Source organism: Epinephelus lanceolatus, chromosome 23, assembly GCF_041903045.1.
Source record: "Epinephelus lanceolatus isolate andai-2023 chromosome 23, ASM4190304v1, whole genome shotgun sequence".
Taxonomy (NCBI): domain Eukaryota; kingdom Metazoa; phylum Chordata; class Actinopteri; order Perciformes; family Serranidae; genus Epinephelus; species Epinephelus lanceolatus.
Window position 1 is genome coordinate 36,932,459 of NC_135756.1, and position 26,111 is coordinate 36,958,569.

At 43.6% G+C, this 26,111-nt stretch overlaps 1 protein-coding gene and 1 long non-coding RNA gene across 3 annotated transcripts in view; one reads left to right on the top strand and one right to left on the bottom strand.

The window, feature by feature from the left end:
* Window positions 1-26,111, bottom strand: part of LOC144461798 (uncharacterized) — a 48,603-nt gene that overhangs the window by 14,134 nt on the left and 8,358 nt on the right. The window contains exons 2-5 of one of the 2 annotated variants that reach the window (XR_013490424.1): window positions 20,571-20,759; window positions 1,830-1,930; window positions 1,585-1,671; window positions 1,396-1,470 (exon numbers count right to left, since the gene is read on the bottom strand). This is a non-coding gene — a long non-coding RNA (uncharacterized LOC144461798). Of the gene's footprint in view, window positions 1-1,395; window positions 1,471-1,584; window positions 1,931-20,570; window positions 20,760-26,111 lie in introns of both variants that reach the window. The other variant, XR_013490425.1, reaches the window with a different exon arrangement.
* Window positions 17,038-20,485, top strand: LOC144461767 (uncharacterized). Its single transcript, XM_078165216.1, has 3 exons — window positions 17,038-18,613; window positions 18,791-18,910; window positions 19,084-20,485. The coding sequence occupies exons 1-3, from the start codon at window positions 17,324-17,326 to the stop codon at window positions 19,588-19,590; spliced, it is 1,917 nt and encodes a 638-aa protein (XP_078021342.1). The 5' UTR covers window positions 17,038-17,323; the 3' UTR covers window positions 19,591-20,485.

Genomic DNA, 26,111 nt, shown 5'->3' on the forward strand with positions numbered 1-26,111 from the left:
CCTGGGGTTTCCGACCTCACCTGCACATTCTCTAACCCACTCTCTATATAGAGTAATTTGTACTGAATCTATAATTTGTTACTTTTATATATATGCAAATAAACAATAACAAACAATAATAAAGGTTGCTTTTTGCTTATAGTCTTCTTCTGTTTACTTGTCTTTGCCATGTACACTGTTGTTGGCAAAGAAGAGATGGGTGAATTTTTTCAGTGCTGGCAGTTGCTTTTCAGCCATTGTGTTTGTAAAACCCCTCCTCAAGCAACATGCTGAGACACTGAGTGACATCATGCACATGGGAGGAGGGCTGTATAGCAGTGATTGACACCGCATTACAGATTCTTCCTAGCTCTGATTGGATTGTTTTTACTCATGTGCAGTGGAAAAATACCATGAGCATCAGGTAGAGCTACAGTTTTTCCGAGATGATCTGTCTCATGTACTACTGTAAGGATATAGCAATAATTACAGCAAATATGACAAAAATGTATTCTTATAAAAGTCACCAACTGAACCTAAGTCCTCTGTCCTGCTGTATTAGACTCAACTCAACTCAACTCAACTTTATTTATATAGCACCCAGGGCCGGCCCAAGCCTCCATGGGGCCCTAAGCAAAATTTGATTTTGGGACCCTATATTACTGCCAGTAATACTGATTATTGATCATTCACACACCTACTATAACTTATTTCATGTTCTACTCAGTCATTACAAATACACTTGTAAAAGTAGATGTGAGAACTTTTTGATGTAGTTAGATTGTAATCCACAGTGATTAAGGCCATGGAAGCAGACAACAGATTTGCAAACTTGCTAAAAAATCTTTCAATTAATATTTGGCAAAGTCAGCAACTCCCCCTACTGGCCACACAGAGAATCAGTACACAAAACCTGAAAGAGCAGCCTGGGGTTGATTTACACTTAATATTCAAAGTGATATAGTACTAGATTGGATACCGAATGTCATCTAGGCCAACTAAAAGTAACAAAATAAACCAGTCATTTACTGTAAACACAATCTGCTTTATTATTTTTTCTTTTAAATAAACTGCAACACAGAGGGGACAGTGGGCACAGTGGGTGGAGCAAAGGATGGAGATGGATCTAAGATGAAAAACAACAACAAAAGCTAGTCATGTTAGATGTCATATTACACTTGAAAATTATGCTGCTTATTTTCTAAGTAAAATAGTACAGCTATAGCTTGTAATAAGAAAACAATCTGCCAGTTCAGTAGAACAACTGAAAATTGCTTGAGAATTTTTGAAATAATATGCATTTGTCTAAAAACATGTCCCTTTTCATATGATTGTATCTTATATTAAAAATTATTCATCTCAGAATGTTCTGCAGTACACTGAGCAATTACAAAAGCTGTTTTGTTGTTAACTTACCAGGTAGAGCTGAGGTTGCAGCAGACACAGAGGATACAGTGGGCACAGTGGATGGAGCAGAGGATGGAGATGGACCTAAGATGAAAACATGTCCCTTGTCATATGATTATATCTTATATTAGTATATCTCAATGAGATAATTTGACTAGAAATTAAATACAGTATATATGGTGACAGTTTTTCCCTCACCTGATTCATTAGCCTTGGCTGGGCCTGAGGAGGTGGACTGCCCCTGGGCTGAGTCAGTGCCTCCTCCAAAATATTTTAACAGTGCTCCTGGGGAAGTTTCATATAACTTATGAGCATAATAGGGAGCTAATGTAAAAGGAATATGTTTATTTACTCACATAAATTACTATGCTCTGCAGCAAACAACATATCTCAGACTAAGGCCTCTAGTTTCGCAGACCGGGCGAGGCGGAGGTGCAGCACACCTGCGCTTCGCCAACTGGGTGTGGCCAGGTGGATCTTGCAAGTTTGGCACACCGTGCGCGCTGGCGCAGCTACTCCTCTTTCCCACCTCCGTCCCTCCTACCTGCGCAAGTCAGAAAGAGGGAGGAGAGAAGGCATGGAGTGGGTTTTACACAGTCGATTCACATCACACCAATCAAATGAGCCCCTCTCCTTGCCCTTAAATGCGCCGCGCGGAGGCATAATGAGAGTTTACTCAATTTGCCATGGCAGAAGAGAGCAGCAGCATCAGACGGCCAAACTTCTCCAAGGAGGAAACTGCTGTTTTGGCCCGGGAGGTCCAAGCTCGCAGTGTCTGAATATACGGAACTGCGAGCAGACCTCCATGGGCTGATGATGCAAAGGTAGCCTGGGAGGAGGTCACCACAATTTTAAATCAATGTTGCGTTTCTCTCGTGCGCACGCGCTCTCTCTTTCTCTCTCGCAGTCTTACTGTTTCTTTTCTTTTGACTTTTCTAAGATGACAGATGCTGAATATATAGTCCCTATCTGTGGCTGTTTGTGGTTGGCTGAGAGGGATGTGAACTCATTAGTTTGCAGCTGTGTTAATCAAATCAGGTTGGGTTTCCATTACGCGTGCCAAACATGCCAAACAGTGCCAGTCCCCTTTGATCTGACATCAGATGTGACAGGACAGTTGATATAGACATACATTTATGTGCTGATTGCAGATAGTTGCATTGAATAGTGGTTTTTGTGGGTATTTATTGCCTTGTTAATGTGCCTGACATTCTGGAAACCTGCCTGTGAGGTTTTGGTGACGTGGGCGCACTGTCTGCCGGTCAGCCAAACTTCCACTTACACCGGCTGCGCTCCGCCTGCGCTGACAGTAGACCTGGTTTCAGCTGGTGAGCTGTTAGTGCACCTCCAGCGAAGCCTTTTGGCACGAAACTGTCACTGCGCCAAACTAGATCTGTCGACACCTCTCCCTGCTGCGCCGCCACACCCATCTCAGCGCACCTCAGTCTGCCAAACTACCAAACTGAGTGTGGTAGTGTACAATGTGTGTGTGTGTGTGTGTGTGTGTGTGTGTGTGTGTGTGCACGGGCGTGTGTGTGTGTGTGTGTGTGTGTGTGTGTGTGTGTGTGCGAGCATGTGTGTGTGTGTGCGTGAGTGCATGTTTTTGCTCATGTAATTTTTTGTCCTTTTACCAAGTATTGCTGTATTCTTAGTCAACTTCTATTATGGTTTTAAGTAGGTGGAACTCTGTCAGAGAAATCTGGTTTTCTCATAGAGCATTCCATTTACTGGTGGTTGTTGGGATGTTAACATATTTCAACAAATATTACCAAACTAACAGCCCTTAGCCTGGGATTCGTTCATTTTATTTTTATGTTTTCACGTCACTTGAGTCTGGCCACCTTGCATTGAGGCTTCATTTCCTAATGTCGCCTGTTACGTAGGCGAGTTGTCACTGATTGGATAGTGTTCAAACAACCCTCAGAGTAGCAAGGGAAGTAGCCAGCACCGCTCTGTCCACATGCGTTTCTCACTGTTGAAAAAACTGATCGCTAGTTTGAGACTCGAGAGTAAAAAACACAATGCGTGTACTTTGGCTAACGTTACAACAGGCTTTTAGAGCAGTTATTCCCGTTACCATCTGTTTTTTATTAAAACTGCCTCAACAGCAACATCACCGCAGTCGCCATTTCTCCACTTTACACTGCAGTGTTGCGTCCAGGTTGTGTGTCGCTCGTTGTGTTCCCAAGTTTATCTCAATGCCCCGCCCCCTTCGTTTTCATTAGTGACAGTGTCCGTGGCCACGCACCACAGACCAATCAGATGTCACGGTCCACTGGCGGACCGAGACCGCCCCTTTCAGATAGGCAGGATACCAGACTGTGAAGCGAAGTGGGAAAAAAAAAAAGCAGAGCGAAACATTCTGGTTACCAGGCTAGCCAGCCCTAGCTTAATGATGTTTTTTTGTTCACTTAAATCTGCACCGAATGACTCTTCATCATTTTCGGGGGATTTCCGCTGATGTGTCGGATTTGCAGAAGCAAGTCTGCATCAACACTGGCATGCTGCTTGACTGGTGGCGCTGCTGGGGTGGGAGACCTTAAAGAGGACATGAAACACTTAACATAGTTATCATAATTTAAAGAGGGTCTCTCACCCTAAAAAGATAATTTTAGTTTAAACACTGAAAATGAAAGGAATCTCAAAATCCTGTCATTTAAGTTCAGCTGTCAAAACAAAGGGCAGCGCCATGTCTGTTGTGTCGCCGGACGTGACGTCAGTGGAGTGGTGGTCAAGCTAGCGATCGCAGTGAGGAGCAGAGATTTCAAAATGACAGAGAAAGAGCATGTAGTTGGGTTACGTTCGTAATGTAGGCGTTACGTTCGTAACGTTAGCATGCTAACAGTTGCATGCTAATGTTGGTAAAGTAGAATAAACTGATGAGATATAACGATGGATAATATCAGACAGACCGCTTTTATCTGACAGACAGCGACTGCTGATATTGACATTACCTTACAACAAATAGCAAACTTATTGGCCTATAGTTTTTCATATCTAAGTGACGAAGACCAGAAGGCGGGCCCACATTACACCGGTTTTAGAATCACTGCATTGGCTCCCCATGTGTTTCAGGATTGATTTTAACCCATTTAAGCCGGGAGTGCATGTACGCATTTCTACCATTAAAACCGGGGGCGTTGTTGCGTTGTTGTACCCTTTAAGCCAGGAAAGCGTCTACGTCATTTTTTAGTCTTTTGTAGTTTTTTCGCCTATTTTCGGTAGCAAACGTATCATGATTCGCTAGAATATGTCACGAGGGAGTGTCGCAATGCATTTTGGGATTTTTCATTAGATTATTTTCAGTTCTTTTCGTCCTTCCATGTGAGGAATCGTAAACAATGGTGGAGTGCAGCAGTGGAGATAGCTCTGAAATAAGTGAAGGCAGTGATTTAGATGGTTCACTTACAGACAACCATACTGCAGACCCAGATTTCGAAGTCTCTGAACCGATAGATAAGGATTTGTGGATGAGGGAGATGTTAAGGGACGAGGAGGATGAGGAAGAGGATTTTGAAGGCTTCAAAACAGAGTGGAAGACTGAAAACTACCACCGTAACAGTAAGAGGCATTTCAACCGCACGTCAGGGGTCAAAATACCTCTACCTGCAAACGCAACTTGCAGGTAATAATAATAATAATAATAATGATAATAAATTAGATTTGTAGAGCACTTATATGCCCTACACCCTCAGGTGTTTGAACAAATCTTCACGGATGAACTCTGGTCGCGTCTCGTCACCGAGACAAACACTTATTATGACCAGACCGGAACAACTCCATCCAGGGCAAAGTCAGCAAAGTGGGCTCACGTAAATTTGACCGAGATGAAAACATTTATTGGACTCTGCATTAGTATGGGGCTCATGGTGCTGTCTCCATCTGGAGGTAATAACAATAATAATACTAATTTATTGTGATGATGACAGTTATAAGAAATTTATATTAGTTATTATTATAATGACTTTGATAGTAATGAGAGAACCATTTCTATTTCTTTCAATGGTGTGGTATCATGTTTACATTCTTGATAATGGGCCTAAGAAATTATGCATGTCATACAATTTCTTATTATAACTAATATAATAATAACAGTCTATATTGTATATTACACTGGACTGTAGGCTACTGTTTTTACTTGGGTGTGATGACTGAATAAAAATACTATCATACATGATGTCACAACACATTATGACAATAATGTGTCATGCAGGCCTATGCTTGTGTCTATATTTGGATTATAATGTCACAAAGTCACAACACATTGAAAATAATATGTCATATATGCTTTCATCCAACGTAACTTCCATACTTGTGTCTATATGTGGATTTCCAGGTATCTACACTTCCAGGATAACCAAGCACATGGTGCGAACCGTGCGGACAAGCTCTGGAAGCTGAGATGGTTCCTGGACCACCTCACTGCTCGATTCCAGGCACTCTACGAGGTCGATGGCACTGTGACGGTGGATGAGAGCATGGTAAAATTCAAAGGACGTCTCTCTTTCCGCCAGTACCTCCCGATGAAACCTACAAAATGGGGTGTCAAGGTGTGGGTGATGGCAGAGAGCTCCACGGGCTATGTCACAAACTTCCAGATAAGAAAAAAAAGAAAATGAAGTAAAGTAGTAAAAGAAGAAAAATAAAGAAGAAAAATGAAATCAGCATAGCGCAAGTCGCAAGTCACATGTATTGTTATTGTTGTTTGTGATGTATTGTTGTTATTTCAAGTGATCTTTCAAGCACCAAGGCTCTTCCTCAGACTTGTTTCCAAACTTCCAGGTCTACACAGGTTGTGAGGGGATACAGGAGAAGGGCCTTGCACACCGTGAGGTCATGGATTTAGCCAGACCATACTACGGCTCTCACCTGTCCATTTACATGGACAACTTCTACACTGGGGTAGAGCTGTTACAGGAGATGAAGAACCATGGCCTGAATGCCTGCGGCACTGTTGAGTCAACAGAAAGGGACTCCAGACGAGCGCCAATCTGACCAAGAGAGCTTCACTGGGAAAGCATGACTTCAGAGTGGCTCAGAAGGAGGACCTCACCTACTGCATTTGGCAGGACACGAAGACCGTCATGGTGCTGTCAAACCACCACGATCCCACCGCGACAGGGACAGTGAACAGAAGGAAAGACGGGGCCAGCCAAACAGAGGTGGTAGTGCCAGCTAGCCTCGCAGACAACCAGAAACACATGAAAGGTTTGTTTGATTGATTTGTTTTCATTGGCAAAAATGCAAATATATGACCATTTATTATGCATTGTATATCCTTCATAAGGATAAAACAAACAAAAGCTTGAAAGCTTATTTCCACTGTGGTCCTTTGAGTGCAAATGTGTGTGTGTGTGTAAACTGAGTGTCATGTGTTTGTTCCAGGTGTGGATCTGCTTGATCAAATGGTTGGCTACTATGGGTTCCAGCATCGATCAAAGAAGTGGTGGAGGAGAGTCTTCAACTTCTTCTTGGCTGTGTCCTGCTACATTGCTGCACGGTCGGTTGGAGGAACAGCCTTCAGGAAAAAGTACAGAGGATACAAGAACTGGCTGGAGGACTTAGCAGCGGAACTCATCATGTCGGTGATAGAAAGGCCCCCTCCTGTGATGCCACCTCCCTCTCCTTCTCCTTCTCCCCCTCCCCCTTCTCCTCCTCATCCTCCTTCTGTGGGATCTCCAGGAACCAGAGGAGCCACAGCTCTTCCACAGCATGACTTTGGAAAGATCTATGACAAAAGAAAGGCTTGCAGGGAGTGTCAACTGGTCCCTGAAAAAGAGGTAGTTGGTGAGCCAACTATCTATGGCTGTAAACAGTGTTGCCTACCTCTGCACCTGGAGTGCTTTGGCAAGCACTATCGTCGATTTATGTGAGAGGGTTTATGTGAGGACACTTTTTTTTTACATTTTCTTGATTGAAATGCCTGCCACTTGTGAACTGTTGCACAGATAAATGTTTACACTTGTTATTCACTAGTGCAGAGCCTGTACTTTTATTTATTCAGCCACTTTGTTCACTTTATTTGAGTGGTTCTTGAGGTGGGCACTTTTATTGGTTTTATAGTATTTTTTAAAACTTCTGATGAAGTTTTGTACAAATAAAACCTAATTCATATGAAAGCCACAGGTGTAAGCTCTCAAATGTTTTTTGAATTTTGTTTCTAGCTGCTACAGAGGCTGAGATATCAGTTCTTTAGTAGGCGTTGACACTTCTGTTGAGTTTTCCAGAAAAACTTCAGGTTTTAGGGGGTTATTCTAAAATCGGCCATAGGTTTTTACCAGGCGTTTTAAGGCCTAAATGGGTTAAGGTTCTTTTAATGGTTTTTAAATGTCTTAATGGTCTTGGGCCTTCTTATCTTACAGAACTGCTTATACGCTACGAACCCTCGTGGACCCTGAGGTCCTCCGGCACTGGCCTCTTGATCATTCCCAAAGTTAGAACATGTGCTCAAGGGGAGGCATCTTTCCACTATTATGGCCCCCGTCTGTGGAATGGCCTGCTGGAGGACCTGAGGGCAGCAGAGAATGTAGTTATTTTTAAAAGCAGACTCAAGACCTACCTATTTAATCAGGCTTTTAACTAATATTTTCTTAGTTTTCTGATGTTTTACTGGCATTGACACTTTTACTTAGGTTTTAACATCATTCTTAGTTTTTTACTGATATTTTAATGTCATTTTTAGTCTTGTACTGAGGTTTTAATGTCACTCTTAGTCTTTTATCGATGTTTTATGTTATTCTTAGTTTTTAACTCCAGTGTTTCCTCAGTGGGGGCCCTCTACACTGGGGGCTGTGATTGGCCCTGGCTGCGTTGGCGCTGCCTCGTGGGTTGCTTCGACTGGGTTGGGGGGGGCTGCACTCTGCCTTCTTGGCGGTGGTGTGGGCCCCTCTATCTGCCCATGTTGAGGTGGACTCCGTGTTGGTGTCCTGGTGGCCACGGGCTGTGATCAGCTCCCGGTGCAGACGGCTCCCTGCGGTATTGTTTCCTCACCTGGTTGCTCTGCGCTCTGCCACATGTTTTTATGTCTACATCATAACTGTGTTTGTGGGTGGGTGGGTGTGTGTGTGTGGGTGGGTGTGTCTGTGGGGGTGTGGGTGGCTGGGGGGTGGATGGGAGGGGCATTTCTTCTAACCATGTAAAGCACTTTGTGCTACATTTTTTGTATGAAAAGTACTTTATAAATAAAGATTGATTGATTGATTGATTGAAGTGGTCTTTTCCAGGTTTTGGAAGTAATGATATGATAGCTGTCCGCATTGTTGGTGGCATAATCTGTTCCTCCACAGCGTGATTATACAAGCAAAGAAGCATAGGCATGACTTCTCTTGAAAAACATTTATAAAATTCTGCAGTATAACCATCATTACCAGATGCTTTACTGTTTGATAGAGATTTAATTATGTTATGAATTTCTTCCTCTGAAATAGGTGTCTCCAGTTTTTCTTTATTTTCTTCCTTCAACTTTGGCAAAATTAAATTATTGAAGAAATTATTTAAATCTTGATGTCTGGCCTTATATTCAGATTTATACAAGGATGAAAAATAACTTCTAAAGGTATCATTGATAGCCCCCTGATTCCTAATAATCATACCACTACTATCCCTTAAAGAAGTAATAGAGTGTTTTTGTTCGAGTTTTTTCAATTGGTAAGCAAGCATCTTCCCTGCCTTTTTGCCATCTTCATAATGTGACCTTCTCAATTTATATAATGAAAAGGCAGACTCCTCGTGTAACATTGCTTGTGCTTCAGCCTTTGTCAGAAGCAGTTTCTGTTTTAAAGAAGTGTTCATTGGGTCTCTCATATGTTTCAACTCAAGATCTTTAAGCTTAGATAACAATTCAGTTTTCCTCCTCAGTTTGTCCTTATTTTTATATGATGCATAACTGATAATCCATCCCCGACATGTTGCTTTAAATGCCTCCCAGACTGTTGAGATAGTTCATATTTATTTCAATGAATTCTTTGATATTCTTTGTAATTAATGTAACAAGAGTATCATCTTTTAACAATGAGTTGTTAAAACTCCATTGTTTAGGTTTGGATTTTCTTTCACTGGTGGGACAAAAAGTTATTGAGATTGGGGCATGATCTGAGATGAGGAGGCTATGAATTGTAGAGTCTGAAACATTTGCCATCAAAGAGTTTGACAAAAGGAGATAGTCGATTCGAGAATAGGAATTATGAATCTTTGAATAAAATGTATATTCTCTTGATTTTGCATTAAATAGGCACCACACATCAATTATTGACTGTGTCTCTAGTAGCTCTTTAAAGGCTTGAGAGAGAGATTTATCCGCTGGTAGGGGAGGACTTGATCGGTCCATTGATGCATTGCTTACCAAGTTAAAATCTCCTCCCACTAATAGTGATGTATTTTTAAACTGAGTTAGCAAAATATTTATTGAGGACAGAAAACTGCCTGTGCAGGAGGTTTCTAAATACCTAAAGGGAGCGGCCGACAGGGACGGTGGCTGGAAGCAGCGCAAGAGGCCTAAACACTGTACCCCCGCCCCCTATGTGAACGTGTGTGTGAGTCTGTGTGTGTGAGCGTGAGTGTGAGCATGTGTGTGAGTCCGTGTGTGTGTGTGTGTGTGTGTGTGTGTGTGAGTGTGAGCGCATGTGAGTGAGCGTGTGTAAAATAATTATTATTGACTCTTCTGATGCCTCCATGTGTTTGCTGGTTTTCAAGTCAATACAGTTCCCAGCTACTGTCGTTTTAGTAGGATGTCTGACATTTCTGTGTGTATGTGTGCGTGTGTGTGTCTGTGAGCATGTGTGTATACAAGATGATTTAGGATGATTTCTATGGGGTGCCGTTTGTAAAGTGGCCCAAGCTGAAAATAACATCAACATTTTGCCACATTTAGCTTCAAACAATGTTTAGAAAAGTGTTGTGAATTTTTTAACGTCACCTCTTAAAACATTTACAGCAATATTTGTTAACTTAGAAATATATTAAATAGTTAAATCTAAATATTAAATGTGGCACCTAAATGTTAAATGTTAAATCTAAATATTAAATCTAAATCTAAATCTAAATGTTAAATCTAATTGCTAAATATAAATATAAATCTAAATGTTAAATCTAAATGCTAAATATAAATATAAATACAAATATAAATGTTAAATCTAAATGCTAAATATAAATCTAAATGTTAAATGTTAAATCTAAATGTTCTGGGTGAAACTAAATATTTAGCTAATATGCAAATTCACACTGCCGGTCACCGGAAGTACCAAAATAAAAGCTCGAGATGGTCAGACAGTGTTTATAGAATCAAATAACGAATTAAAACCAACTTATCGGGGGAAATGGACACTTGAACATACATTAGCGTGATAATAACTATCTAAAACAACAAGAAACGTGTTTGGAGAAATTTTATTTGATGTGTGCTTTGAGTTGTTAGTGTCCCTTCGGAGGGAATCACCTTGTTGTTTACAAATACTTCCGGGTAGAAAACCAGCGGAGTTTAGCTACATGTATATATGCATATCTCACATTTTTCACATCACTGTATCACTGTTTAGACTAATCTGGTGTTTGTGAAGTCTATAAACACAATGATTGAACAAACATTACTATCACGTTTTGAAATTAATAACATGGTTATCGTAGATTAGCGGGGCTAACCGTTAGCTGTTAGCCCCGCTAGCGGTGTCTGTAATGACTCATTAACTCTAAACGGTCCGTGAAAAAAAATATTTTTTCCAGCGGATGTCTTAGTTACAACATGATTGAGCTAACTGGAGTAGTTTCATGTCGTATCCGACAACGGGAGGCTTTTAACAGATGACGTCCTGATAGCTTTTCTGCTGCTGCAGCCACTGATGCTTTCTAGACATCGTGATTTCCCAAAACTGAATAAATACCACACATCGCAACACAAAACTGCTTTGCTAGCTCAATCATGTTGTAACTAAGACATCCGCTGGAAAAAAATATTTTTTTCACGGACCCAGGGCTGCCAAGTTTCAGAAAATGACAAGAGTGAGACTTTAGTGTCATGATGCGTTCGGAAAAATTTTTTTTTAACATCGATTTGGCCTGTTTTAACGTCGATTTATACCTTAAGACTGATGTCCTCACCTCCATGCCAGCGGCTCTCCCTGCACTGTGGCCTCCTAATGCTAGTTTTACACTGGTTCTCAAAGTGGATTCCAGGGACTCTGTGGGTTCCTTTAGGGGGGTCTAAATTGACCCTTAGAGGGTCTGTAACTCTGATAGTGTACAATGGGTCCATTTGGTTCCATTTGTACACTGTCAGAGTTAAGGATAGACCTTGAAATTTAGAATTTTGAGAAACACTGCTTTAGGGGGGTCTAAATTGATATTTACAAGTCTGTAACTTTGACACACACACACACACACACATTGAGACTAACGTTAGAGTCTCTTTTTCAAGTGTGAACTGGCCAAGAGAAGAGGCAAATAAATGTTACACAGCTCTGCAACAAATACAGGACAATGATAGACTTATAGCAGCCTTAAAACAGTACATATTAACTAGGAAACTCAAGGAGAAACAGCGAATCAACAGTGAACAAAATTGGGTAGTTACCTTCCGTCTGTCTTCTAGCAAGAAGGAGAACGTCCAGTGGGTTTTAAATGTCGGCGCTGTTGTGTGTGAAAGATAGTTAGAGACGCCAAGACCCGCCTTACTGCTTCTGATTGGTTTATATTGGGTGGTGCCTTCCGTGGTTGGTTAGATTTAGGCACAAAGGACTGATGGATTGGTCTGGGATTGGTTATCTCGGTCAGTCAATCAGAGTTACTCGAACTACGGCAAGCCGCGAGGACCAAAGTTTATTATCATGAAAAAAATAAATATAGAGTATTGGATGGGGAAATATAAGCGTGAGAAATGTCAAGTGTGGCGTGTGGTGTGAGAATGGGTCAAATTGCGTGACTGTCACACTCAAAGCGTGACGCTTGGCAGCTCTGACGGACCGTTTAAGAGTTAATTAGTCATTACAGACACTGCTAACGGGGCTAAGAGCTAACGGTTGTTAGCTTAGCTTAGGTTGTTAATCCGTCTGAAGGGACACTAACAACTCAAAGTACACGTCAAATAAAATTTCTTGTTTCTTGTTATTTTAGGTAGTTATTATCACGCTAATGTATGTTCAAGTGTTCATTTCCCCCGATAAGTTGGTTTTAATTCATTATTTGATTCTATAAACACAGTCTGACCATCCCAAGCTTTTATTTTGGTACTTCCGGGGACCGGCAGTGTGAATTTGCATATTAGCTAAATATTTAGTTTCACCCAGAACATTTAGATTTAACATTTAATATTTAGATTTATATTTAGCATTTAGATTTAACATTTAGATTTAGATTTAGCATTTAGATTTAACATTTAGATTTATATTTAGCATTTAGATTTAACATTTAGATTTATATTTATATTTAGCATTTAGATTTCACAGTTAGATTTAGATTTATATTTAATATTTAGATTTAACATTTAGATTTAGATTTAATATTTAGATTTAGATTTAGCATTTAGATTTAACATTTAGATTCAGATTTAGGTTTAATATTTAGATTTAACATTTAGGTGCCACATTTAATATTTAGATTTAACTATTTAATATATTTCTAAGTTAACAGATATTGCTGTAAATGTGGTAAAAGGTGACGTTAAAAAATTCACAATACTTTTTTAAACATTGAAGCTAAATGTGGCAAAATGTTGATGTTATTTTCAGCGTGACACACTTTACAAACGGCACCCCATAGATTTCTGCCCTTTTTAAGATGACGATTCTCCACCAGCTACTACACACTACTGTGCATTGTACTCCACGTTGCTCTGTATGCATTTACGTCTCACTGTGCTGCCTTCCTGTAGAGGTGTTGGCTGTATGTTCATGATGATTTAAAAAATTTCAATTGAAAAGATTTATTTATCTTATAGAGAGAAATAATTTCCTCTTAAGATGTGCATTGATGTTCATTAGCATACTAGAATGGCAGTGCCTAATGGCCATTTATTTTTTTATTTTCAAAACACTATTAACAGCTATACTGCTATCTGGATCACAATACAGTTCAGAGAGAAGTTTCCGACCTCTTCAGTCCTGTGTCATGACACATCCTGTCTTCTTCTTTTAGCCACCACTTTCCTCCCTAACAGTTATGAGGTGTAAATGTCTGGTTATTAGGGGGTTGTATAAAGAAGCAAGCCATAAGCCTTGGCCTATGGGCCTAGGATAGACTATAAAATACTGGTGGAATGGTGGGAGCATTTCGGATTACAAGTGTACTGCTGTCTCTGAAGTTACTAATCCGCCAGAGGTCCGCTTGGAACCTGCCAGTGGAAGCATTTCGGATTACTGGCGGACTGCTGTCCTCTACGCTACTAATCACTACAGAAGTCCGTTTGCTCCTTGATGTGCATATATCGAGGCACCCGCCAGCGGACTCCGCCAAAGGACCGCCAAATCGTCTGTTGGGGACCAGCCGTAGGTCCGCCAGCCTTGTGCTATATGTGCCCTCCACGTGAACACTCGCAACTTCTTTTTTTTTCATCAACCAATCCGCGGACCATGTGCGTTCCTAAACGTGGAGAGTGATCCGTACGGATCACGGATCAACAGTGATCCGTTGCACCACTATTTTATAATAATCTGCAATAGTTCTCTTCATGTTTCGTACGACATTAGTTGAGAGTGTAAGCGGTACTGGCAGTACTTCTAAAGCGGCCTTTGGTTGTGCACTCGCGCTAATGCGACTGGAAAAAAAAAAAGTTGCTCACTCCCAAAAAAAGGTCGCATATGTGACTATTTTGGTTGCAGTCTCGAGCCCTGCCTCTTTTCCTGCACCCTTTCCTTTCTCCTCCCCTTTCCTTATTCCCCCTCCTTTCCCCTCCCCTTCTCTCCTCTTCCTTTTTCCTCCCATTTTCATTCTCTCCCTCTCTAAGAACCCAAATATCAATAACTCAAACATATGAATGACACTATTGGCATCAAGGTCAACTTACCAAGCACAACATCTCGTATCTGTAGGCGCTGGAAGCCAAACTTTCGATTTATTCCTCTCATGTTAATATTCTTCACCAAGGAGTTTGTGATCGTTGCGTGCATGATCCTCCAAACACACTCACGAATGTCCACCCCACCTTTGAGACCCAGTGTTGTTACCTGAAATCACATTTTCTCCTCGTCGTCGTCGTCGTCGTCCTCCGCTTATCCGGGTCCAGGTCGCGGGGGCAGCAGCCTCAGCAAAGAAGCCCAGACAGTCCTCTCCCCTGCCACTTCTGTCAGCTCTTCCGCGGGAACCCCGAGGCGTTCCCAGGCCAGCCGGGTGATGTAGTCTCTCCAGCGTGTTCTGGGGCGGCCCCGAGGTCTCCTCCCGGTTGGACATGCCCGAAACACCTCCCAAGGGAGGCGTCCGGAAGGCATCCTTACCAGATGCCCGAACCACCTCAACTGGCTCCTCTCGATGTTGAGGAGCAGCGGCTCTACTCCGAGTCCCTCCCGGATGTCTGAGCTCCTCACCCTATCCCTAAGGCTGAGCCCAGCCACCCTGCGGAGGAAACTCATTTCGGCCGCTTGTACTCGCGATCTCATTCTTTCGGTCACTACCCAGAGCTCGTGACCATAGGTGAGGGTTGGAACGTAGACTGACCGGTAAATTGAGAGCTTCGCTTTCTGGCTAAGTTCCCTCTTCACCACAACGGACCGGTTAAGCGCCTGCATCACTGCTGACGCCGCCCCAATCCGCCTATCAATCTCCCGCTCCATCCTACCCTCACACGTGAACAAGATCCCGAGATACTTAAACTCCTCCACCTGAGGAAGGACCTCCCCCCTGACCTGGAGTGGGCAATCCACCCTTTTCCGGCTGAGGACCATGGCCTCAGACTTGGAGGTGCTGATTCTCATCCCAGCCGCTTCACACTCGGCTGCGAACCGCCCCAGCGAGAGCTGGAGGTCACTGTTCGATGGAGCTAGGAGGACCACGTCATCCGCAAAAAGCAGGGACGAGATCCTCCCGTCACCGAACCTGACACCCTCCACCACTCGGCTGCGCCTAGAAATTCTGTCCATAAAAGTTATGAACAGAACCGGTGACAAAGGGCAGCCCTGGCGGAGTCCAACCCTCACCGGGAACAGATCCGACTTACTGCCAGCCACGCGAACCAGACTCATGCTCCTTCGGTACAGGGACTGGATGGCCCTTAGCAGGGGGCCACCAACCCCATACTCCCGGAGCACCCCCCACAGGATGCCCCTGGGGACACGGTCATAGGCCTTCTCCAAATCCACAAAACACATGTGGACTGGTTGGGCAAACTCCCATGCCCCCTCCAGCACCCTGGCGAGGGTAAAGAGCTGGTCCACGGTTCCACGTCCGGGACGAAAACCACATTGCTCCTCCTCAATCTGAGGTTCAACTATCGACCGGACCCTCTTCTCCAGCACCCTGGAGTAGACCTTACCGGGTAGGCTGAGGAGTGTGATCCCCCTGTAGTTGGAACACACCCTCTGGTCCCCTTTCTTGAAAATGGGGACCACCACCCCGGTCTGCCACTCCAGAGGCACTGCCCCCGATGTCCACGCAATGTTGCAGAGGCGTGTCAGCCAGGACAGCCCTACAACATCCAGAGCCTTGAGATATCCAGGACGAATCTCATCCACCCCCGGGGCTCCGCCGCCTCGGAGTTGTTTCACTACCTCAGCAACTTCTGCCCCAGAAATTGGACGACCCGCCCCCGAGACCCCCGTCTCTGCTTCCTCACTGGAATACGTGTTGGTGGGATTGAGGAGCTCCTCAAAGTATTCCTTCCACCGCCCGACAATGTCCCCAGTTGACGTCAGCAGCTCCGCGCCCCCACTGTAAACAGTGTGAGCAAGTTGCCGCCTTCCCCCCCCCTGAGGCGCCGGACGTCACATTTTCTCATTAGTTTTTTTTCCAACAATAGTTAAATATTAAAGTATTGTAATCATCAAAGACTAGGAATATCATACGTGACAGTGGCAACTATTTTCCCCCTCACAAATTCCAGATATTAGTATTGTCACTCCTGTCCAATAACTCATGTATCAATTTGGCATACAAATAATCCTGAGCTGAATTCAGCCCACATGAAACACAGCAAAACAAAAATACTTTCGTTCCTAGTTTTGTCCCATATCCATTTACCAATCTGGTTCTTACAAATATATAGTTAATAACCCAAACTATCACTTTAAATAATTTAAAGGGAACCTATTATTCTCATTTTCCAGCTCTACATTTTTATTTTCAGACTCCAGTAGAGTAGCTTTGCTTGAATCAGTTTTTAAAAATCCTTATTTATCTTATACTGGCCAATGATGCAGCCCCTCACTTCAGCCTCTGTCTGAAGCAGGCCGTTTTAGCTCTCAGTGTGCCCACCTTGGAATGTCATGCAAATGTGTTTTTCTTTCCTCTAGAAAACAACCTGGAACTGTCAGTTTCAGTTGAAATGTTAGCCTTTTAACAAAGGCGTAGGCACACAAAGGCATAACTTCTTATTACAGGCTAGGGTTGCACAACTAATTGCATTGCAATCGCAATATGGTCTACTGCAATTTTAAAATAGCAGCATGGTGCAATAGTCGTTAAAGGAGATTTCAAAGTTTCAAAATACCATTTAAATTGAATATTGTCATCAGTGTTGGGAATAACGCCGTTATAAATAATGCTGTTACGTAACGGCGTTATTTTTTCAGTAACAGGGTAATCTAACTAATTATTTTTTCCACCGCTACAACGCCGTTACCGTTACTGACAGTCAAATGCGGTGCGTTACTATGAATAAATTGAACGCACCCCCTGGCTAGATGCGATAGAAGTGATTGTGATTGGCTAAGGGGTAGAGTCATGTGTCATGGTAAGCCAATCAGAGCCGGTGTTTTCACACACAAACCGGAACAGCGCGTGAAAACAGAGACGTGACGATATGATGGCAGAGCAATCTGAGGAAAACTTGACTTTTACGAGGTGGAGATACAAGCACTACTTCAAATTTGTCGAAATTAAAGGAAGGAACGTGCATGTTAAATGTAATTTATGTCCCAGGGCAAAGATTTTGTCGACATCTGTGGTAAGCAATTCAAATCTGCTGAAGCACCTAACAACTGCACACGCTACCACAAAGCTAGTGGCGAAAAATCCCACTGCAGAAACTGATGATGAGAGGCCATCCACGAGGAGCAAAGATGGACAGGGAGCCACGGCTGCCAAACAGCAAAAGTTGGATTTTTCTGCCCCACCAAAAACTACGACACAGACTGAACTCTACGCTTTGCTAGGCAGGTACGTGGTCAAGAACATGTTGCCATTGTCAACAGTAGAGTCAGACTCCTTCCGAGCCATCACTGCGAAAATTCCAGTGAAAGCAGGGGTCAGAACGCCATGTCGAAAAACATTTTCCAAATACCTTGATGCAGAGTATACAAAAATGAACACAGAGCTGAAGAAGACCTTTGAAGAGTTGGAGTTTCTTTCTACAACTGCAGACATTTGGACTGCCCACAACAAGGGTTACATAGGCGTGACCGCCCACTGGATAGATCCACAGAGCCTTGAACAGAAGAAAGCAGCCCTGGCCTGCAGACGGTTCACGGGTCGCCACATGTATGACAGCATTGCTACCGAACTGGAGAATATCCACTCATCCTTCGCCATTTCTCACAAAGTCACTGCTACTGTTACAGACAATGGTTCGAATTTTGTAAAGGCCTTCAAAGTGTACCAGCCTGTTCATGATGACAACTCTGAAGAGGGGGATGATGATGATGTGACGTTTGTTGACCTTCATGAGGCCTTACAAAACAGGGATGAGGATGATGTGATTACTTTGCCACCACACCACAGATGTGCATCACACACAGCAAACCTCATTTCATGCTCTAATGTTGACAAGTGGTTACTCTCAAGGCCAGAGGTAAAAGCTGTGTACAGAAGTGCTACCGCAAAATGCACAGCTTTATGGAATAGGGCCAGCCGTTCCACAGTGTCTGCCGAGACCGTGGATGATGTCCTCGCGAAGAAGCTCCTTGTCCCGTGCACGACCAGATGGAACTCCTTTCATGATGCCGTGGCCCGAATCTTGCAGTTCCCCCTCACCGAGCTGAACACCATCTCCTACAAGTTCGGTTTGAAGGCCATCACAGAACGGGAGTACCAGTTCCTCAGGGAATACTGCACAGCGATGAAGCCACTGACCGTAGCCCTCGACATTCTTCAGGTAGGCATGTCAACAGTTAATCGTTTAACCAATAATCAACTGTTTCAACATTAACTGAATAATCTTGTCAGTTAAAAAATGTTGTGCCCTTTAACCTGTGCCAATCATAACATTTTTTTTTTGTCTGTCAATTAACCGATTAACAACATTTCTCATTTTTGACATCCCTATCTTCAGGGCGAGGACAATTGCTTCTATGGGACACTCCTACCAACACTGGAGATGTTGATGACCAAAACCATGGACACAAAGAGTGGCCTGCAACTCCTTTTTGACCTTCCAGAGGCAGTTGTCAAGGTAGGAGCTATTATCTTTAAATTCATTGAATACATACATCCATACATTATGAAAATAAAGTAGGCTACAATGAAATGTATATCTTTTAGCTCATAATGTGTAATGGTCTGTGTGTGTGTGTGTGTATGTGTGTGTGTGTCTCTGTGTCTCTGTGTCTGTATGTGTCATTTCAGGCAATCAAAACCAGATTTGCAGAGGTGCTGGAAAGCGAAAGTGCCATCTTGGCAGCTGTGACACTGCCAAGGTTCAAACTACGTTGGCTGCGGACACAGGAAAGGAAGGACAATGCCAAGGCAAGTCTGCTGGCAGAGTGCCGGAAAAGTGTCCAAGATGAAGACCAGCAACCAGGTACCAACGCACCAACACGCAACCTCAGCACCAACTCCGCCACAGAGGATTTCTTTTCCTTTGAGGATGAGGAGGACACCTCTGCTTCTGCTGAAAGCCAAGTCGCTGACTATTTCAAGTCAGCAGCACAAGGGATGGACAGCCTAAACGGGTTTCCACTGATAAAGCAAGTGTCACTTAAATACAATGCAGCCACTCCATCCAGTGCCCCTGTAGAAAGACTGTTTTGCCTGGGGAAGCTCGTGTTCACTCCAAAGAGGAACAAGCTGTCTGACGCGAGGTTTGAGAAGCTTCTGCTCCTCAGATACAATCACTGGTTTAAGAAGGGGTAGGATAGTTAGACTGGTTGGCTGGATACATGACGGAAGAAGTACAGTATGTCTCATTTGTCTCAGGTTGTTAGAGTTACACTGCAGTGTTAAACACACTTTGTTGTGTGTTTTATTGTTGAACTGTTTACTTTTGTTATGAAAAAATACTTGAAGTACAGTAGCATATGTCTACTTGACCAGTCTCAGGGGGTGGGGGGTGGTTGTCTAGTACAAATCAGCATGTTGTCTCATTTGGGGAAACTAGTGTAGGATTCTTTCTCAGGGGTTCCTGTGTCTTGTCTTTAAACACTAATTGTTCCAAAACTGCTGCTCTCTCCTCACTGAGAGAAGTCTTGTCAGCTATTATAGACAGAGAGAGAGAGGGATAGAGAGAGGGGGAGGATAGAGACGGAAGGAGTGATGGAGGGAGGGAGAGGGAGAGAGGGGAGGGAGTGAGAGGGGTAGAGAGAGGGACTGGATAGTCACTTTATATTGTTTTACTGCTGACTTTTGTTGTGAACAAAATATCTGAATATTTCTACTTGACCAGTTGTCTCAGATGGGGGGGTTTGATTTATTTATTTTACACTGCAGTGTTAAACACACTTTATATTGTTGAACTGTTTACTTTTGTTGTGTGAAAATACTTGAAGTACAGTAGCATATGTCTACTTGAGCAGTTGTCTGACTAGAGATTGTAATTTATGCTACAGAGTGAAACTCACTTTATGTGGCGATCAGCATACCAGTGGGAGGTTTAAGTATTAGGGAATGACCAACCAAACCAGACAACGCCACCTTGGGAATTTCACCCCAGGAAATAGTTTTGTTTTACCTTATTGGAGCTAATACCAAGGCACTCAGGTTTGTTTTACTTAAGGAGCAGGAGACGTGGTTCCAGTTATAAAAATATACATTTTTTTTTATTACAAAATTTCATAAAAGCAACATATATTAAAAGAAGCTTTGCGTGTAGCTGCACAAACAGGGCTGGAGCTTACCAGTGGGAGAGACTAGGAGAACGGGGAGGTGAAGGAACCCAGGGAGAAAAGCACCCCACTCGCTCGTGTCACTCAAACACCAAAACCAAATAACTGAGGAGGGGTCGCACCGCACACACACACACACCAAAAGAAAAGGGGGAACCCCACCACCAGGACACCAGGACTGCCACCGTAAGCTTCCAGCACCTGAAAAAAAACAAGAAAAAGAAAATATTAAAGAAGGGGATAACTCCAAAACAAGCAAGCAAAGCAAACAAAACAACCCAATAAGTAAAATAACCAAATAAATAAATGAGACTTAAAGATAGGCAGCAACCAATGTTACAAATTAACCAACTTAACAAAATAGTCACTGTAGCTGCCAAAAATAACTCAATTTAATGGTTAACAAAATAAGCTAACAAAAGTGAATAAACAAAAAAAAAACAAATGGTTTACTAGGAATAACATTTATACACAAAATAAATCAAATGATGAAAGTCCAGCTACCAGAATTTACAAAACTCAGGCACCTTGACCAAACAAATCACAAAGTAATCCTAATGTAAGAGAGAAAAAAAAAGGAGCTACAGTCAATCAAAGGTAATTAATTACTAATCTGAAAAGAAAATAAGATCTGATTAAACAAAACCAAAACAACAAAAATTAATCCAACATAAGAAAATCAAAACCAACACATGCTGCATCAGGGCTGAGGCAAAAGAAAGAGGAGCTAATAGGGGGGAAGAAGTTCTGTCGGTGGGCACAGAACATCCCATCCAGCCCAGCCATACGCATACAGCAAGCACGTGCAGAGCCCAGCAGATTAAAGCCAGCACAGGAGTGATGCGAGCAGCGCACTAAGCAAAACATGCAGCAAAGCAGCAGCGGGTCTTCAGACAGCATCACACCGCATATCAATTAACATCTACAATGAAAATATAAAATAGACTAGATTAATATTAAAAGGATTAATGCTGAGGCGGAGAGGCTGGGCAACATGGGCCCTACATACCGATCAGGCAGCGTCAATGACGCACACACACTGGAGAGGGTCGGAGCACTTAAGGTGGCCTCAGGTGTGGATTGGCTAATAAGGTAGGGGAGAGCAACGTAGCACACTCACCCATGGGAGAGCACTTCATCCTGCTACATTTATATTGTTTTACTATTGACTTTTGTTGTGAACAAAATACTTGAAGTACAGTAGCCTATGTCTACTTGACCAGTTGTCTCAGGTTGTGAGAGTTAGATTTAATTTACTAGAGTTAAACTCACTTTATATTGTTTACTGTTGATTGTTATTTTATTATATTGTTTACTGTTTACTTTTGTTACAAGTACACTTGAAGTGTAGGATAAATCTGTTGCTGTCTGCTGAGGTGCAATAAATATTCCAAGGTTCTATAATACAAGTACCTGTCTATTCTTCTCTATTCAACTGACTCGAATACTGCTCAGAAAATTTCAAATTCTTTGACATATAACAACTTCTTTTTAAAGTAACGGAAATAGTTACTTTCCCCGGTAACTAGTTACTTTTATTATAGAGTAATTCAGTTACTAACTCAGTTACTTTTTGGAAGAAGTAGTGAGTACCTATAACTAATTACTTTTTTAAAGTAACGTGCCCAACACTGATTGTCATGCTGCAGAGATGTCACGGCATACACATTATATTCTATGGACTTCAGAAAACATCTTGGTTTGGTACAGATCCCTGCAAAACTCACACCAGTATCATTTTAATATGTTTTTCAATGAAAATGAGAATAATAATGTAAAAGTTATAATTCCCTCTACTATCATAAATCATATCGCAATTGCAATATCAGTCAAAACAATCGCAATTAGATATTTTTTCAAAATCATGCTGCCCTTTTACAGGCTGTGCTCAGCTTTGGCAAACAGGGCTGCAAGCTAAGTAATAACGGTCAATTTGACATGTGATCATGCGAAGCACTTTTGTGTTCAAAGAGAGTCAATCAAATAAAAGCAAGATAACAACCACCCATTGTTTAACTTTAACAATTATTTTCGTTATTTGTATGTTGTTTTCCAACATACCATTCTTTCAACAATCTTCTCACAGCTATATTACATCAGAATAAAAATAATAATAGTACATACAGTCAGATGAAGTTGTAACGCTACACTTGTCATTGCTCCACTCGTCTGTGTCCCCCTCTGCATCTACTGCCTCACTTGGGTGGAAAGCTAGCATGTGTGTCTGCAGGTTTGTTGTCAAGTATGACAGCTGCTATCAAAACCCTAATGGTAACCAGGCGATGTACAAATTAAAAGCCCTGTAGTATTTCATACACAGTCCAGCCATTTAAAGTTACAAGCTTTTGACCTAAAGTTAAACTTAAATTACAGTCACCAGAGCGTTGTGCGCACTTCCGTGAAATGCCTGCCATTATTTTACAAAACTATGTTACATCAATACATATCAAGGCATGTCACTTAACTTACTGTGCATTCACATTACTGGCTACAAAGCTACATGCTACAATTCATTTTCAATGGAAGCTGGCGAAATGAAGCTACGTTTCAGACGCGCTACAAAAAACATGGCCTCGACTTTTTTCAGCGCTCTGATTACGCGGCGAAGCGTCAAACAAGTAGCTGGCATGTTTTAACTGGCATTTCTGCGTTATTTACATTTACTCCGACCCAAACAAAATATATATCAGCTTGGCAGAGGGTAGCAGCTATTGCAGCAGTAACTACCAGGTATGTAACGTACATTTTTAATCGAAGCTTGTTAAAGCGCAGTTTCAGGAGCGGGAACACACACCAATCACAGCCTTCTAGCCTACTATATAAGCGGAGCTAACCCTTTCCTCAGTCTCTCGCTCCTGCATTTGTGCGTTTGAATCAGTGAAGCAACTACAGAGATGGAAAAAAAAACAAAACAAAAAAAAACTTAACTTACCGAGATCATGGATTTCTTATCCTTATCTCCTTCTGACGACGACATCTTCAGAGGCATTCAACACCACCAACACAGAGGTCCATCACCACAAAGACCATCCGAAAAAGCCCTGACATCTCCAGCGATCTCTGTGCCCGAGACCCCTTCTCCTGTGCTCCGAGCTCAGCAGCGGAGGAAGGGGACCTCAGCACGCACCGTGTCGTCCACGATCCACATTCCACCTGGTTCCTCCCTCCTGGATCTGCAAAATTATAACTCCTCTGAAGACTCCTCCACACCTCCCGGTACACCACCCCCACCAGCCAAAAGAGGTCGAGGTAGGCCTGCTTCGAGGGGTTTTTTCCAGCGGGCGCCGCGGTCATTCTTCCCCATCACCTGCGAGGATGACAGCCGGCCGCAGTCATCAGGTAACTGGCGTCTCCACTCGCAGCCGGCCGCAACGCCACCTAGCTCCGCCGAAATCCCCCACCAGCCGACTATCCTCCAGGATCTCGGACTGGACAGTAGCCTCCCTCCAAAAGGCACTGAAGGATAGGCGAGTACAATTTCAACGCTCTGAAATTAAGGCTAAACTTTTCCACAAACTCATGTCTGTTTGCTATCCTAGCCACACTGTCCACTCCGGCGCACTTCCGCATGACGTCACCACACAATCCGCAACCAGCCGTACCCAGATGGCCCACCGGAACCGGAAGAGGGCCTCCACCTGCCAAAATAAAAGTCCACCTCTTCTTTCCACATGCATGGTGACAGATTACCTGCTACCTCCAGGCCTAATTCACAGCCAAACCCTCAGTCTGTGTTTCCTGGGGTGCATGATGCAGCTGCCTGCAATTATCTCCTCCATGTTCCCCAAACAGCCAGGCTAGGGGAGCCTGGCACCGGGATGCCAGGTCCCCCGGTACCTCCCTCTCACTCTGTTCAGCCGTCTTTTTCTGCAACAGCTTCTGGCACTGGGTTGCCTGCCTTTCCAGTAACCTCTTTTTCCCAGCCTCACCTTATCTCTGCTGCAGTTTCACGTGGCACCGGGATGCCTGCTATTTCTTCTATTCCTCCTAATCCCATTTCTCTCGGGGTACCTGGTACCGGGTTACCAGGTCCCATAGCCCCTCCCTCGTACCCACCTCAGCCTTTCATTCCGGTTGAGGCTAATGGCACCAGGTTGCCAGCCCAACATTCACACTCCACATCATCATTTCAGCCCTTGCACGCAGCAGATTCACACGACACTGGGTTGCTGGAAATATCTGCCGGCCACAATCCCACTCGTTACGGGGTATCAGGTACCGGGATGCCTGAAACCTCCGCCAGCCACAATCCCACTCGTTATGGGCTATCAGGCACCGGGATGCCTGTGCCCCCCGTAGCCTTTTCCTCAGCACAATGGTCATCCGCTTTGGCCAGAGCTAATGGCACCGGGCTGCCAGGTTCCCAGGCTGCTCACTCCTGTTTGCAGCATCTTCCACCACCCGTCCCCGGCACCGACTTACAAGTCCGCTCCACCCTACCACTTTCTCAACCGTCCATAGTTAATGCTAACTTCACTTTATCCACAGCTAATCCGGTAGCGCGTCACCCCACTTCTTTTGTTTCCCGCCCTTCTCCCGTTCCCACCAACATCTGCAAGCAGATACTAGACAGTAATTACATTGATCTAGCTATTCTACTCCTTCCTTCCCTCCACCAACCTCCCGTCGCCAGAGACCTCGACGACACAGATAGGTGCCCCCATTATAAAAAACAGATGTCCTCTCGTTCTAGGGTTCTCAATTCCACAGAATTTGCTTATGCTTTTTCACTCTATAGGGACGTACTTTGCTCCCAGTTTCCTGCCCGCCGCCAGGAACTGGATGACTACTTGTCCATTATCCTCAACTTGGCACTCCGTTTTGGTGGTTCTGGCTTCTACCAATACCACATTCATTTCGATTCTGAAGCTGCAGCTCGCCTAAACCAGTTTAATGAAAGCACTTACTGGGGCACCCTTGACACAGAGACTTATTGTCGTATCTTCGCTGCCCGTCTCGCCCAACCTTGTCCCTTGTGTGGTGCACCTTCCCATCCAGCATCTTCCTGCTCGGTCCCCGCCAAGTTCACTCAACCACATATCGCCTATAGGACTCCCGCTCCCTTCCCCCGTGGCACCCACCGCCCCTCCGGTCACACTTATTCCCAAACCTGCTCCTTCTGTCTCTAATTTTTCCCTCAACCCCAGCAGAGTGGATAAAAGAGGATGGCCCATCTTGCACCAAGGTGGCTGTACCATCTGCAATCATCTGTACCATCTGTCGTTACCTCCATGCCTGCTCTTTCTGTGGCGGTGGCCACGCCCGACCCGCATACCCACATAACCCTACATCCCAGAAGATAGGTAAGCACCCCTCTACGCCAGTAAATGTTTCAGCACTGAGGGCCGCACTCCGTAACCACCCCGATCCTACTTTTGCAGAGTTCCTCACCACCGGCTTCACGGAGGGTTTCCACCCTGGCATTGCAGTTGAGCCGTCTGTCTCCTTTACTTGCAAAAACCTACAGTCAGCCATTAACGATCCTGAATCCATTGACCGATTACTCGCTGCTGAAGTCGAACAAGGCTTCATGATCGGCCCTTTTGCTCAACC

Bases quoted from the DNA above. Each gene is read 5' to 3' on its own strand.
- LOC144461767 (XM_078165216.1), top strand. From the start codon at position 17,324: ATGATGGCAGAGCAATCTGAGGAAAACTTGACTTTTACGAGGTGGAGA. The intron at 18,614-18,790 runs GTAGGCATGTCA...CCCTATCTTCAG, and splicing joins TAGCCCTCGACATTCTTCAG to GGCGAGGACAATTGCTTCTA. The intron at 18,911-19,083 runs GTAGGAGCTATT...GTGTCATTTCAG, and splicing joins TTCCAGAGGCAGTTGTCAAG to GCAATCAAAACCAGATTTGC.